At 38.0% G+C, this 14,628-nt stretch overlaps 1 protein-coding gene across 5 annotated transcripts in view; it reads right to left on the bottom strand.

Annotated features, from left to right (window-relative positions):
- CEP170 (centrosomal protein 170) overlaps positions 1 to 14,628 on the bottom strand; it is a 110,837-nt gene that overhangs the window by 25,531 nt on the left and 70,678 nt on the right. For all 5 annotated transcript variants that reach the window (XM_062572137.1, XM_062572139.1, XM_062572141.1 and 2 more), the window contains 2 exons: positions 8,168 to 8,294; positions 830 to 2,656 (listed from right to left, as the gene is read on the bottom strand). In XM_062572137.1, the coding sequence (XP_062428121.1) occupies positions 830 to 2,656; positions 8,168 to 8,294 (1,954 nt within the window). The remainder of the gene's footprint in view (positions 1 to 829; positions 2,657 to 8,167; positions 8,295 to 14,628) is intronic.

The raw sequence follows: 14,628 nt of genomic DNA, 5'->3' as shown, positions 1-14,628 counted from the left end.
TGGGTAGGTTAAAATTCGTCACTTGTATGGGGTTTCCCTTCTGTACATCTTATAGTAAAGAAGGTATTACTCAAAAAGAACATCAACAAATTCAAACAGAAGCAAAAATGAGGAAGAAGGGTGTTGGGCTCTGTACCTGCAAATACTTCTCTTTTACAAAAGATGATTTGCAACAGAGAACAAAAACTGCTCCAAGACAAGGCAAAAGTTTTGTTAAAATAAGCAACTTAACTTTATGATATTTAGTTAAGTAATGCTTGTGTTCTTTGTTCTTTTTTTCTTTTTCTTTTTTTTTTTTTTTTTTTTTTTTTTTGTTACTTTACTAATCTTCTTACAACACAAACTTCACTTTTGTGGTTCAGGAAGTGAATGTTAAATTGTTAATATAAGGATCAGCTTTCTCACTGATCACTTGCTGTTCAGCGTATTTACAAGCCTAACTTAGAAATAAATACTGTATTTTCTATCTAGTAAAAAGTCCTGCTGACCTTCTGAACTTTTACCACTGCGACTCAAGCAAAGGGATTTCTGCTCTTTTTTTCTACTGTGCAAATTAGTGCTGCCACATTTAAATGCCTCAACGCAATTCTGTTACCAATTCCTCCCCCTCCCCCCCCCCCCAAAAAAGCCAAACAGTTAAAAGGATTAAAATTTCTTATCTTTAGAGTTTCAAATGTGAAAAACCCACAAGCCTAGTTGATGAAGCCTCCTTCTTCTCCAAAGGAATAATGCTTTAACAAAACTCAAAGAATGCTTCGTAAGCACTATTCCTTAAAAACTTAGAAAATATCTATTATTTTATGACACTGGTTCAAATAATCTCACGTACCTGAAGGAGAATTATGAGCTGAAGCCAGAGATTTGGATTTTGAATCTGAAAGTCGAGAAATACTATTAGCTCGAGTTCTAGCAGAAACTTTAGTACCGTCTCCTGCTGACGTTAACCTTGCACCACTTCTGATGATAGCTTCTGGGGTACGAGATGAGGCTGTGCTTCTAGTTATTGTTGCTTCAGAGTCACTCCGTGCTGATAAAGAGCCAAGTCGAGTTCTGCGAGGCTGAGCAAGCAAGTCTATTCTGGAAATACTTCTCCTCCCTGATGGAGGTTTTGATGTAGAACTTGTGGTGGACACTTCAGAAGCCACGGAAGCTTTATCTGCATCAGCGAGTTCACTATCTGAGGCTTCCCCAAGGCGTGCTCTGCGCAAGAGAGAAGTCCTTGTAGGACGAGGTCTTGGAAGAGTGGTAGATTTACTGGATTGCCCAAGTGTAACAGGAGAGGTTTTTGATTTAGCTGATTTTCCTTCCATTTTGGAATGTAAAAGTTCATCTGCCGAGGCAAAAGGAACTCTTCCGTGTGATTTGCCAGAGTAGGTTTCCTGGTCAGATGATAAGATATCAGAAATAGCAGAATGAGGTACACTAGATGTTTGGTCATCATCTGTCAAATCTACTGATGGTTGTCTCATTCTTCCACTGGATTGTACAGGTTTACGAGCATCAGCTCTAGACCCACCATCTGAAGATCGACTTTTAGTTTTCTTTTCTATCTTCTCTCTGGCATTTGTTGCAGAAGATTTTAAAACATCCTTTGAAGGCGAACCAGAGGAACATCTATCTTTATATAAAGTTGTAAAGCTCTTCCGCTTCTGTGTGGATTTTCTTTCAGTGTCACCAGTTACAAGGCTGATTGTGCTGGCTGTGTCTACATCTGATTCTGGTGATATGGAATTATCTCTGTTATAGCTAGGAGTCTCAGGACCTTCATCAGTTTTATTTTCTTCACGCAATTTAGCTTCAAGGAAAGCCATTACAGCCTCAGTGTCTTTCAAAATGAGTGTTGTATCCAGACTGGAATCAGTGTCCATAGAGTCACTTCTCTCACGAATTTTGTTTGCAGGTGTTAAAGGGACAGCAGATCCACTTTGCTTATTAATGTGAGGAATAAGTTCTATAGGTATATTTGTGCTAGGCTTATCTATAGTAAAGCTACCTTGCCTCACTAACGGTTTTGAAGATTCCTTTTTTTCTCCTCCAGATGCTTTAGGACTTTGTCCCTTAATAACTTCTTCATTTTTTCTTCTTTTCCCCTCACTCTGTACCAACTTCATTTCTGCTTTATCAGTAGGACGTCCAGGAATTTTGTCTTGATTATCCAACATTTTGTGCGACATGGCTATTTCCTCCCTAGTTTTCTCAGCTTGGTTTGCAACAGGTTTTGTAGAAGATTGTTTTGTGGGTGTCCAGTGTCCTTGCTCCTTTCTTTCTTGTTGCTGAATTTTTGCTAATGCTTGTTTTACCATGGAAGTTTCTCTGCTAGTTTCAACTCTCTCTTTAACAGAAGGGCAGCTGCTAGGGAAAGAAAAGACTTTGTCTCCAGCAGCTTTGGGTGAAAGACCGTTCACTGTTCTGCTTGTCTTCGCCATACCTCTACTATCAGCATCTGAGGCACGAGTTGGAGTTTCTTTCTCCTGAAGTTCAGTGTCTTGCTTTTCACCTATCTCTGATCTCTGATGAGATGCAGTTTTTACTTTTGAGCTTTCATTCGCTCTCTCCTCTTTAGGAAGTTGTGGAAGTGTCCTCCTCTTTCGCTCACCTTGGCCAGTCACAGAACCAGTGCTTTTAACTGAAATACCAGATTCACTGATGTCTGTGTCTAAAAACATGAAAGAAAATCTAAGTCATTAAATGTAAACATTGAATTCCTAAAATTACATTAGACTAATAAAACAACGTAAAATAGAACTGAAAAAGACATTTAAGAAGTCTTTAGTCCCCCTCTCCATTCCATGGCAGGATCAATTACACTTAGATAAATACAAGTTAAGAGGGGTTTAATAAGTTCCCAAAAATCTCTGATGCTAGAGATTTGACTATCCCTATAAACAAATTCAGTGCATAATTCTCCAGATTTTTTCCCTAATCTTTAATCTAAGCTTTATTTTCTGCAATTCAGCCCATGACTTCTTGTCCTATCCCCATTAAGTATAACTTTCTCTTTACAGAACATTATTATAGAGCTGGAACCCTGCTGGTGAATTAGATTAACCACCTCTAAACTATGATAAATAAGTTGAAGTTAATTAGCTATATTATTTTACTGTTTAAATAAAAATATAATAAAAGTCCAACAAAAACACAGTCACTGATGTAATAGATTTAGAATAGGTATTAGAGATAATACATGATATTAGAGAGATTACATAGATTTAAAATAACATTTCTGTATTATTAGAATTAGTATATTAAAAGTATCATAGAAAAGGAAGCTTATTATATACAAAGTCATTACAACACAATCCAAAGTGCTGATACAGAGCTACCAAACAGTATTTAAAAGCTTAAAAGTTTAAAAGCAATAGAATTACTGCAATGCACTGTTTGTGTGTTTTACCACAGAGATATGATCAGGCTAGAAAAGGTCATCTTATTAAAGTATGCTTCCTAGAAATAGGAAGTTGCAGGAAAAGGAAAGGAGTGACTTCAGAAGCATGATAGGAGAGCAAAGACAGAACAACAGATCCTCCTCTTGCCCTGCTATAAACAGGCATAGTTTCCTCCCAGATGTGGACAATTTTGGCTGTGATTAAACAAGTGCTGCCCATTTATGCAGCATCCTAGGCCAATTATTACCTTGCAGAGACTGTGACTGCAAATTGGGAAAGGGAACACTTTAAGAATGTGTGTGTCATTTGCAGAGGGACTATGCCAATTTTCTCTGTTTCATTCTGACTTTAGTATATATACCGCATAATATGGGCTGTGGTTGCTCTCATAGAAAAGGAAAGTTTTCATAGACAAAAGAATTTGAACTACTTGAAATAAGATGTTCCTGAAACCAAACTCTTTTAGCCAGCAGAGTACACTGGGACTGCATATATGAACCCAATGTTTTTGTACTTCCACAGCAGGTTAAAGTAAGTTGCACAACAAATCACCAATTAGTATCAGGACAGTATTATAATAGGAAGAGGAAAATAAGTCTAACATTCATAAACACATTCAGCACCAGATCTGAAACTTCCAGTTACTGAATGGAATAAGCCCCTTCTCCTCTCTACTTTCTTCTTCGACAGTTTATCTCATCTCACTAGGAGGTTACAGCCTATCCCTTGAAGACTTCCCTTCAAGGAAGAGGCTGCAGTGCTAGGGGACACTGAGGCATAGCTTTTAGTAGGACTGAAATGCCCTACCCATGAAGAAAGAACTTATTATGGTTGCTGCTGTAAAGAGCAAAAAGAATGCTTTTATGCCAAATGAACAAGAAAATGTATAGAAATAGAAATACATAGAAAGTATATAAAAAGTGTCAAACAAATGCAGTGCTTCTAAAGTATTTTCACTGATTTCTTAGTGGACCTGTAATGCTCTTTAGGCAGAAAAATATGGACACTCGAATTGTTGCAACAAATAGTTAATGCTGAATAGTCCCATTTTTGAATTCAATTTTTTCCATAGTGATAACTGCTCTGCTTGCCTATTTAACATGAACATACACCAGCTGGGCTGTCAGAAAGAAGCCTTTACTCAGAGCACACTCTCTGAATTGCTGATTTAACTATATTTGGATGGAAAACAAGTCTTTCTGCCTGTTTTTGCAGTACAGTGTACATACATGAACTAATACACATCTATCAATTCACTTTTCCATGGCAGAGATTAAGAACAACAACTCTGCATAATCTGTTGGATCCTCCTATGAGGCTCATCACTAACACCTATTGTTTCAGGAATAGAAACTGAAATACAGGGCTTCCCCCTTTGAGAGAACTCTCAAACCACTTAATTGCATGTTAACAATTACACTGTATGTATACAACTGTGTATATATGCATACACACACACATAAATACATAGATATACCCCAACTGAACCCTGCATACCTAAGTGAATGAGATCAGATAGAAAACAGCAGAGTATTCATCTTTTGTCTTCTTTGCATAGTGTCAAACCTTTGATGAAGAATGCAAAATGACTCTCATCTCTGAATATCTCTGAGATTTTCTAACTCTTGGTTTATTATTCTTGGGTATCATCAGGTAAGAAAAAGAAATTGGAAATTTAAAGAAAATCATTATGATTGCTATCTGTGAAGATTAAGTCCTCTCAGATACACATACCAAATCAAACTTTTTAGAATATTTAGGCAAGAGGACTTCTTGACAAGTTTCAAACAATCTTTATTAGAAGACAGGCATAGAGTTGTTCTGCTCTGACCAGATGGCATTGCTTTTGGCCATATACATTTTATGTGAAGTTTAACTACTAAGTTTTCTGAAGGAAATACAGGCATCTAAGCCAGCAAGATAGATTTTTGTGAATTATTCTTTAGATCTACATATCAAATTGTGTTTTCACTACATCTTAGGTGCTTGAATGTTTTCTGGATTTCTCCCCAGGTATTTTGGAACTGTTGCAGTATAGGACTGTGCAGCAGTTGTTTCACTTAAACCACAGATTTCATATAATGAGGAAAGAACCATTAATTCCTCCAAAGAAGATCCTAGTCAATGCCCCATCTGAAACTGACTGTTTAAAACAATACAAAAGCAATCCCCTTTCCCCCTCAAATTGTAAAGAATCAGTCGTATTACTCTAGCTCCTAGAGTAATAATATATAGAGAGTATAATATAGTATAAATACTTTATATGCATAGCTCATCCTGCTGAGTAGTACAGAGTTTAGTCACAACTTCCAATATTCTATGTACGTGATATACCACATTATTGAATTTTTCCCCTCTCCATCTCCTTAGATGTTTGGCATCCGGAGGAAATGGCTATGCAAATTCCAATTGCTAGAGGGAGTGAAAAGCCACTCCTGAAGCAGCAGTTACTGTTAAGCATTTTCCCACACACTGATAGGCAAGTTTGCATTGCGCAACATAAACAGCAAAATTTCTTTGGAAATTAATACAAAAAGTAAAATGAGACTCAAGCTGAATTTATTTTATTGCTTATTTTATTAAATGGCCTCACCTTCTAGGATCCTAAAGCCATGTGAAATTACTGCAAAGAGTAAATGATCAGAAAAGTAACTGTATTTGATGAACCATTTAAATAAGCATTCCTACAAATACTTTCATCTGCTGAATACAACCCTGAATAGACATTCAGTGATTAATCAATACATAACAGCCTGTTTATTTAGAAGTAAAGAAATAAAGTAGTAAAAAAATCCAGCTCTAGAATCAAGATTTATGCTGTCTTCCTTTTCTTGTGTGTAATAATACACAGAATTAAAAGCTAAGTTTTTGCTGAGGAAGTGATGGCTTTTTTCCAGTAATGAAAAAAAAAATAAGATTTCTATAAAGAACATAGAAAGTATCTATATTAATTTAGTAGCATTATCTAAAATCTGAGGGCAGAAAAATAAATATATCACAGATCCACTTATGGAAATGCATACATTAATTACAACCAAATTAAGATATCCCAATATAGAGGGAATTCCAAAGAAAAAAAAATACTGCCTACGAACGAGATTCAAGATTGAGCAGTTCAGCTCATTTAGCTCAGACCAGTAACAAAGGGAGTTATCTAAATGCCCCAAGAAATCTAACATTTAGGTAGAAAAACACACACTATTGGCTTTTTCCTTTTCTGTGTGTCATGCTGAATGAATAAACACTTTGGAGAAAGCACTGTCCCACTGTCCCTACACCTTTACAGTGGTGTGAGAATCTAAGAAAAAGACTCTGCTGACTAATAGGCAATCTTCAGTTTGTTCTGCAGCCCTGACTGCTGGGCAGAGTGCTGGCACCTAGCTTCCAGCCTAAACAGGGAGAGAATCCCAGGATTTCCCTCTAGCTGCCGTAAAGACTTGGTCTTATCAGTTGAACTTAGTCTCTCTTCTGAGAGACTAAGTTAAAAGACAAAGATGTTGCTTGCTCTGAAATTGTATCAGACATGGATTCTTGGCGATCTGAAGAAAAACAGCAGCTGGAACAAAAAAAAAAAAAAAAAAAAAAAAAAAAAAAAAAGAGAGAGAACATTACACTCGCATGAAAAAAACGTTAACTAAAAAGGTGCTATAGACTAGAGGAAAAACATAATTTATTATACTCACCAATGTCTAACAACAGATTATTGGACACGTTTTGTAGATGGTAGCATATCTTCAAAAACGGTGTACACAGAAAAGCTTTTCTACTCTGAAACACTTTTTTTCATATTACAGATCATTTAAACTTTGTTGAGATGCTGAGAATTTCAAGTCAACTGGAATAAGATGACATGTTGGAATTGCAGGACAGAAACATCTAAAGTATTAGAATGATAATTAAATAATTGGGTTTTTTTAAGTAGCATATTACTTTTGGAATCTGGAACAATCATTGAGATGATATGAGTTTGTAATTGCCAGTAATTTTTGCAACAAATAGCTACATTAATTCACATAATTTACAGAAGAAAATTAAGGAACTATTCTGCAGGATTTAAACACTTCTACCCTAATGTACAGATATCAGCATTAAAATTACACTGGAGTGTTGTGTTAAATCACCATCTCTAAGTCGAGATTAACAAAGAGGAAAGAAAAGAGGAACAGTAAAGTAAAGTAAGCAACTCCTTCATTATCAAGAATGTACACCTTAAGAAAACAAGGTATTTAAAATCACAAATGTGAACAGCAGTTTAAGGATAGAGCCAGCCTGAACATCTGACACTTGCAAGAAAAAAGAGGATAAAAAAGCTTGACCACTGAAGAAAAGGTATGTTTCCTACATTTCAAAACTCAGGAAGTTTGCTTTAGTTGAATGAGGGCTACAGTGAGGTCTCAGGTTGGACTGCTTTATAGTCAATCTATCAAAAATTCAGTTTGGGAAATTGCGCTGAAGCAGTCCTGAGAAAGATGTAAGCAGAGAAAAACATACTATTAAAAAAATCTGACACATCAGCTGAACTAAAATGAAAAGTTTCTTTTGTATTACACAGCTTTATGTACTTTTTATAATGTTCAGTTTAATATTACCGCTTTTCTGCCATGTCAAACACCATTATCGTTGAGTTAGATTTTACATTGTTTCTTCTAAAAGGCATGAAAGAATTTTAGGTGAAGAACTAACAGTAGAAAAGCTATCTGTCTATATTTATAACCAAGTCCTTTCCTCCCTTCATAGGTTTCTTCTGCAGAAATTATGACAACAAGAACTGCTTTTAGTACCGTTTTCCAGTGGAACAGGCCCAGATGACTCCAATCTGATGTCATCTTGGTCATGTCGTGTGTGATTAGCAGCCAGACTGGCCCATTGTGATACCCAGCGTTTACTTCCAGGGGCAGTAGAGCCTTCCTAAAGGAAGAAGAAAAAAATAAAAAAATAAAAAAAAGGAGAGAGAGGGAGAAGAAAAATTACAACTGATAACTGATGCTTTTGATAAAAAGTACCTCCTCACTCCAGGTTTTCTTGGGACTAAAAATTTCAGACACTATTTTCCTGGATGGAGGATTTGTTGAATAAGGAATTTACTCCATTATATAGTTGCAGAGTAAATACAGAGTAAGTGGCATTTCTCATTCCAATGAGCTTTTAAGCAACCAAAACTATGTAAAACCTATTAGAAAATGTACCTGGTTAAAACAAAGTTATTTCAGTCCTCACCTCAGAAAAGCTGTTGAAAGAAAGAGAGGAAAAAGAAAGGACATGGGAGTGGGGGCAGGGGAAAGGAGAAAGAAGATAAAAGGGCTTTCAAAAATATAAAATGTACTTCAGAAGGAAAAGAAAGTGACATTTTGTCAGCTTAAAAGACACTTTTGCCAACATAAATTACATTTACTTCCTTACAGAAAGACTAATTTGAAGACCAAAAGTGAAATAGCTTGTTATAATTTCCAAATTATCTAGCAGTTTACATAAACATAACTGCCTGAAGATCGAGGTACCTGAATGAACATTTCAGTCAAAGTAAAAAGGATATCTAACTATAAAGTTACAAAACTATTCTTTAGACTAGTAATATTTAATACAAACATATTAATATATTATAATAATTAAAAATCAGTTCTTATGAAGCAAAGGATTGAACTGCTTTCTTATTGTACGCAAGACAGGAAGATCAGACCAGTTGTTTGGCCTAAATTAAAAGCAAAAGCAAAGATCATCTTTAAACCAAAAGTAGGACCATCCTAGTGAGCATCATGGAAGTCAGTTTGATCAGTAGCTGATCATTTGCAGTCAGAGTACGTAGAGATGCTGCAAGGAAGGCTAAGGCCCTGTTGGAATTGAGTCTGTCAAGGGATGTCAAGGACAACAGGAAGGGCTTCTACAAATACATCAGCAGCAAAGAGGAGGACTAGCGAAAATGTGGGCCCACTACTGAATGGGGCGGGGGCCCTGGTGACGAGGGATACAGAGAAGGCAGAATTACTGAATGCCTTCTTTGCTTCAGTCTTCACTGCTAAGGACAGCCTCAGGAATCCTGCAGCCTGGACCTGAGGGAGAAAGTCCACAGAAGGGAAGACTTTCCTTTGGTTGAGGAGGAAAGGATTTGAGATCTTCTGGGCAGGCTAGATATCCACAAATTCATGGGCCCAGACGGGATGCACCCACGGGTACTGAGGGAGCTGGCAGATGTTGTTGCCAAGACGTTCTCCATCATCTTGGAAAGGTCCTGGAGAACTGGAGAGGTGCCTGAGGACTGGAAGAAAGCCAGTGTCACTCCAGTCTTCAAGAAGGGCAAGAAGGAGGACCCAGGAAACTATAGGCCAGTCAGCCTCACCTCCCTCCCTGGAAAAGGGATGGAACAGCTCATTCTGGATGTCATCTCCAGAAATGTGGAGGAAAAGAAGGTGATCAGGAATAGTCAGCATGGATTCACCATGGGGAAATCCCGCTTAACCAATCCGATAGCCTTCTGTGATGGAGTGACTGGCTGGGTAGATGAGGGCAGAGCAGTGGACACTGTGTACCTTGACTTCAGCAAGGCTTTTGACACTGTCTCCCATAACATCCTCCTAGAGAAGCTCAGCAAGTGTGGGTTAGACGAGCGGGCAGTGAGGTGGATTGAGAACTGGCTGAAAGGCAGAGCTCAGAGGGTTGACATCAGTGGCGTGGAGTCCAGTTGGAGGCCTGTGGCTAGTGGCATCCCCCAGGGCTCAGGACTGGGTCCCATCCTGGTCAACTTCTTCATCAATGACCTGGATGAGGGGACGGAGTGCATCCTCAGCAAGTTTGCTGATGATACCAAGCTGGGAGGAGTGGCTGACACACCTGAGGGCTGTGCTCCCATTCAGAGAGACCTGGACAGGCTGGAGAGTTGGGCAGAGAGGAACCTCATGAGGTTCAACAAGGGCAAGTGCAGGGTCCTGCACCTAGGGAAAAATAACCCTGGGCACCAGTACAAGCTGGGGGATGACTTTCTGGAGAGCAGCTCTGCAGAGGAGGACCTGGGAGTGCTGGTGGATGACAGGTTGACCATGAGCCAGCAGTGTGCCCTTGTGGCCAGGAAGGCCAATGGTATCCTGGGCTGCATTAGGAAGAGCATGTTGCCAGCAGGTCAAGGGAGGTGATCCTGCCCCTCTACTCAGCCCTGGGGAGCCCTCATCTCGAGTACTGTGTCCAGTTCTGGGCTCCCCACTACAAGAGAGACATGGAGCTACTGGAGACAGAGTCCGGTGTAGGGCTACGAGGATGATCAGAGGGCTGGAGCATCTGCTCTAGGAGGAACAGCTGTGAGAACTGGGCCCCTTCAGCCTGGGGAAGAAAAGCCTGAGGGGGGATCTTATCAATGGGTACAAGTACCTGAAGGGAGGGTGTCAAGGGGACAGGGACAAACTCTTCTCAGTTGTCCTGTGTGACAGGACAAGAGGCAATGGGCAGAAACTGAAGCACAGGAAGTTCCTCCTGACCGTGAGGGGGAATTTCTTCCCTGTGAGAGTGACAGAGCCCTGGCACAGGTTGCCCAGGGAGGTTGTGGAGTCTCCTTCTCTGGAGATCTTCAAGGCCCGCCTGGATGCAACCCTGTCTAACATGCTCTAGGTGACCCTGCTGAGTGTGGAGGTTGGACTAGATGATCTCCAGAGGTCCCTTTCAACCTTACTGGTTCTATGATTCTGTGATCTTTCACAGCTGACCTGAAAGAAAATAAATTTACTCTCCCGCAGGGAAAGCTTTTTAAAGCCTTGAAAAGTTTTCAAATTTAAACAGTAAATAAGATATTAAATCATCTTATGTTTTTATAGTAGACAAAGCATTTTTTTCAAAAACAGATTTCTGAATATAGTGCAATATCACTATTTAATCCATTATTTTATAGTCCCTCTTGCTCACACCTCCAAAAAAGACAGCAAGCAAGTGTGGACGCATATACATGTAGATACACATACATATGTGGCGTGGCACACTCAAAGGCTTTATACAGTCTGATTGACTGAATTCAAAAGACAAAAAACAGCAAATCAAAAATTTGTTTTCTACTGTTTCAAAGGATTTGGGTAATTTTAACAAGTCATATGAGAAATCACAAATCGAGATCAACAAAAGAGATGGGAAAGACACTGAGTTACCAGTAATTTGCTTCCTGAGAAAATTTGTAGGAGGTATTTTAGAAGGTTAGTTGAATCAATGCTGCCTGTTTAAATCCTCGCACTTCTGTTCAATATCCCGATTATGCACTAGCCATTTGAGATTCTGTTCTTTAACCAGGAACCAATCTATTTATCTCTTTTGACTAGAAACGAATCCTGTAAGTAGAAAGTGTTTCTTCTTCTGAAGCCTCATTTCTTATTTCATTTCTCTGTTTACACCATTTCTCCTCATCCCTACTAGCAAACTGTCATCCTTCTCGAAGCAATTAATTACAGCTCAAGCCAAATATGGTAGAGCTCCCAATTATCATTGCTAGAGGGAGCTTTGAACAGTTCCTTCCGTACTATCAAACTAATTCCAGAGAGACAGAGATAATATGCACCAGAAAACATCAGAATGGCACTTCAGTGGAAAAGTATGTTAAAATTTTGCAAATCGATTGTAGTGAAGGAACATGATAAATTACTTTTTCCTTAATTACACTGCCAAAAAACCCTGTTTTCTACACAACAATGGATGGGAATGTTTTGTCAATTCTCTGTATACAGGACAACTAACAAAGCTCTAAAAAGCTGCTTCTTTTGACAGCAATTTAAGAATGAAAGCTTTAATAGCTTACTAGATGAAGTTGCACAAAAATTTTTTAAGTCTAGTATACAGCACAATAATAAAGTGATACATACCCAGTGAGATTTTTAAGATATACCTATTAAAAAAAAGTTGAATTCAGTTATTCTAGTTTTCTTCCTAAAATCCATACCAACTTTCCTCTTGCAAACTTTCAAGTAACCAACCATTGTCTGAAACACCCTCCAAATAGTCTCTTGAGTACCAAGAGAAATTTTGCAGTCTTTCAGAAAGGCCAGGTTTACATAAAAGGTATCAGCCTTTTAACTTCATGCTTATCCTTCTTTCCCTTATTCTTTTCATACATTCAAACTAAATTGGAGCAACACATCTTCACAAAAACTATCAATGGATTTCTGTGGATGTAAAGATTTATAGCTTCAGGCTCTACTTCTACAAAAAAAAAAACAGCACATGCACAAGATACCTGGAAGCTACTCCACCATACGGCACTTCAAAGCACCTTTTTCTTAAAATAAAATAAAATTCCACAAGCACAGGACCATAGGAGAATAGTCTTTTCAGACACACACTCCAGGCCTCTTGCATTGTAAAAATTGGGTTGTCCTATCTTCTTTTGAATTTTTCAAGTGCCATCTTGAAAGCAATTCCTTTATATTTCCCTCCTCTCATGGCTTCAGAAACACATTCCTCCAGGGATGATAATCTCTTTTCTAATTTCCACACTCGCTATTTTTTATAGCCAGTGTCTTCACATTTGTTCATGGAACAACACTGACCTCTTAAGTAGTTCTTTTTCCTTTTGTTGTGTTTACTCCACTAAGGCAGCAAAAGCCAGCAGTCATACCCATCTCAGCTACTATTTTGCTAGATGAAATGAATTAAATAATATCAATTTGTTCTTGTAGAGTAAACTTTAATTTCCTTAATAATCTGAGTAGACACCTTTGTACCTTTTCCAGTTTTGAGTTCACCGTCCTTGCACAAGAACGATCAGAATTCCAGTGCCAATATTTCAGAGGAAATTTTACCGACAGCTTCTATCACAGCAACACTTCCTGTTTCTACTGAAAATACATCTCCTAATGCATTCAAGGGTCACATTTGCCTTTTCACAGCCATATGACATTAGTGACACAGTCATTTTATGTTCATTCTTTATGTTAAGATCTAAGCCACCCAAAAAGCAACTATCAAACTTCAGACTGAATGGTTTGCTCTAAAGGAGAACAGGAAATTAGTGTAATGAGAGTAGACACACAAAAGAAAATAAAGCCTCTAACACACATAGCAATTCTCCAGTTCTAAAAGCAATACACCAAGTATGTACATAGAAAAAATTATTCAGTAAACAGAATGTCAGCAATATTATTTCTTTTATTTTCAATGGTAAAGATGTGAAATGGACATTCAAAACACAGAAAGAATCACTATGGTCAATAACACTGATGACTCTGCAAGCACAGAATCAAGACTAAGTTTGCTGCAATTTTCATAAAAATAAACAGATGGATATGACCTTGAAAAGCACATCAAGCAGACACAGAACTGAACGGCGGTAAACCATGTTTATGATCAGACAACTGTGGTTTGCACACTATGGCTGGTCACTGAAAATTAAATGGAAGCGGGGTGCATAGATCTTACCCTAAATGCCAGCAGTATTTCAATTAATCAAATCTGCATAATAATAATGTTCTCTACCTTCATTCTCTATCTTATTTAATTTTGTTCAGGTATCACACTTAGCTTGGTTGGCAAGTGGCAGCTTATGATTCAGAAAAAAAACATTCAAATATTTTAAGTAGATGGATTCAGTTGTTTTACTCAGTACTTACTGCCTCATCTGTAATCATTTAAAAGGTAAGAACGAGTGCATGCAGGCTCAATTGAACTTTGCCAGACATTCATTCTACATTTTTATTTAGTCTCGTTATGTAAACTATTCCAAAGTACCCAAGTCTGTCATAACACCATGGAAAAAAAATATCAAGAATTTCTTTATCAGAGGAGCATATTTTACTCCCTTTCGAAGGACATTATTCATGATACTTCACAAGCCCTGTAAACTTAACTTATTTAAGTTCAAAGTAATCTTTCAAACCTTCTATAAAAAATTCTTCTATAAAAACCTTCATCACCTTCCAGAATTGAAGTCTCTGAAATTTTTATTCTCCCAATGCCTTTTTGTTTTTTTTTTCTTTGTAAAACGTCTGTCATCTGACAGTCTGACTTCATCTCATCATGCCAACTCATCTATAGGCATACCTGTGATGGAGCAGATAGAACAAGACCCACCAACAGTCAGAGCTGATGCAAATCTGCAACACTGAGCTACCCAGAGCCTACCTGACCATACGAACCAAGATTTTCAGTAACATTTATTAGCCCATGAACTACTGCTCAGTGATGCAGTAAGTCTTTTAAAAAAACTACAAGCAGAAAAGTGTGCAGATGACCAGACAATGATGTTTCTTATGACCAGAATGATGACCAAAATATGACCAGAATA

Source organism: Rhea pennata, chromosome 3, assembly GCF_028389875.1.
Source record: "Rhea pennata isolate bPtePen1 chromosome 3, bPtePen1.pri, whole genome shotgun sequence".
Taxonomy (NCBI): Eukaryota; Metazoa; Chordata; class Aves; order Rheiformes; family Rheidae; genus Rhea; species Rhea pennata.
This window is presented reverse-complemented; position numbering and strand designations above follow the sequence as displayed.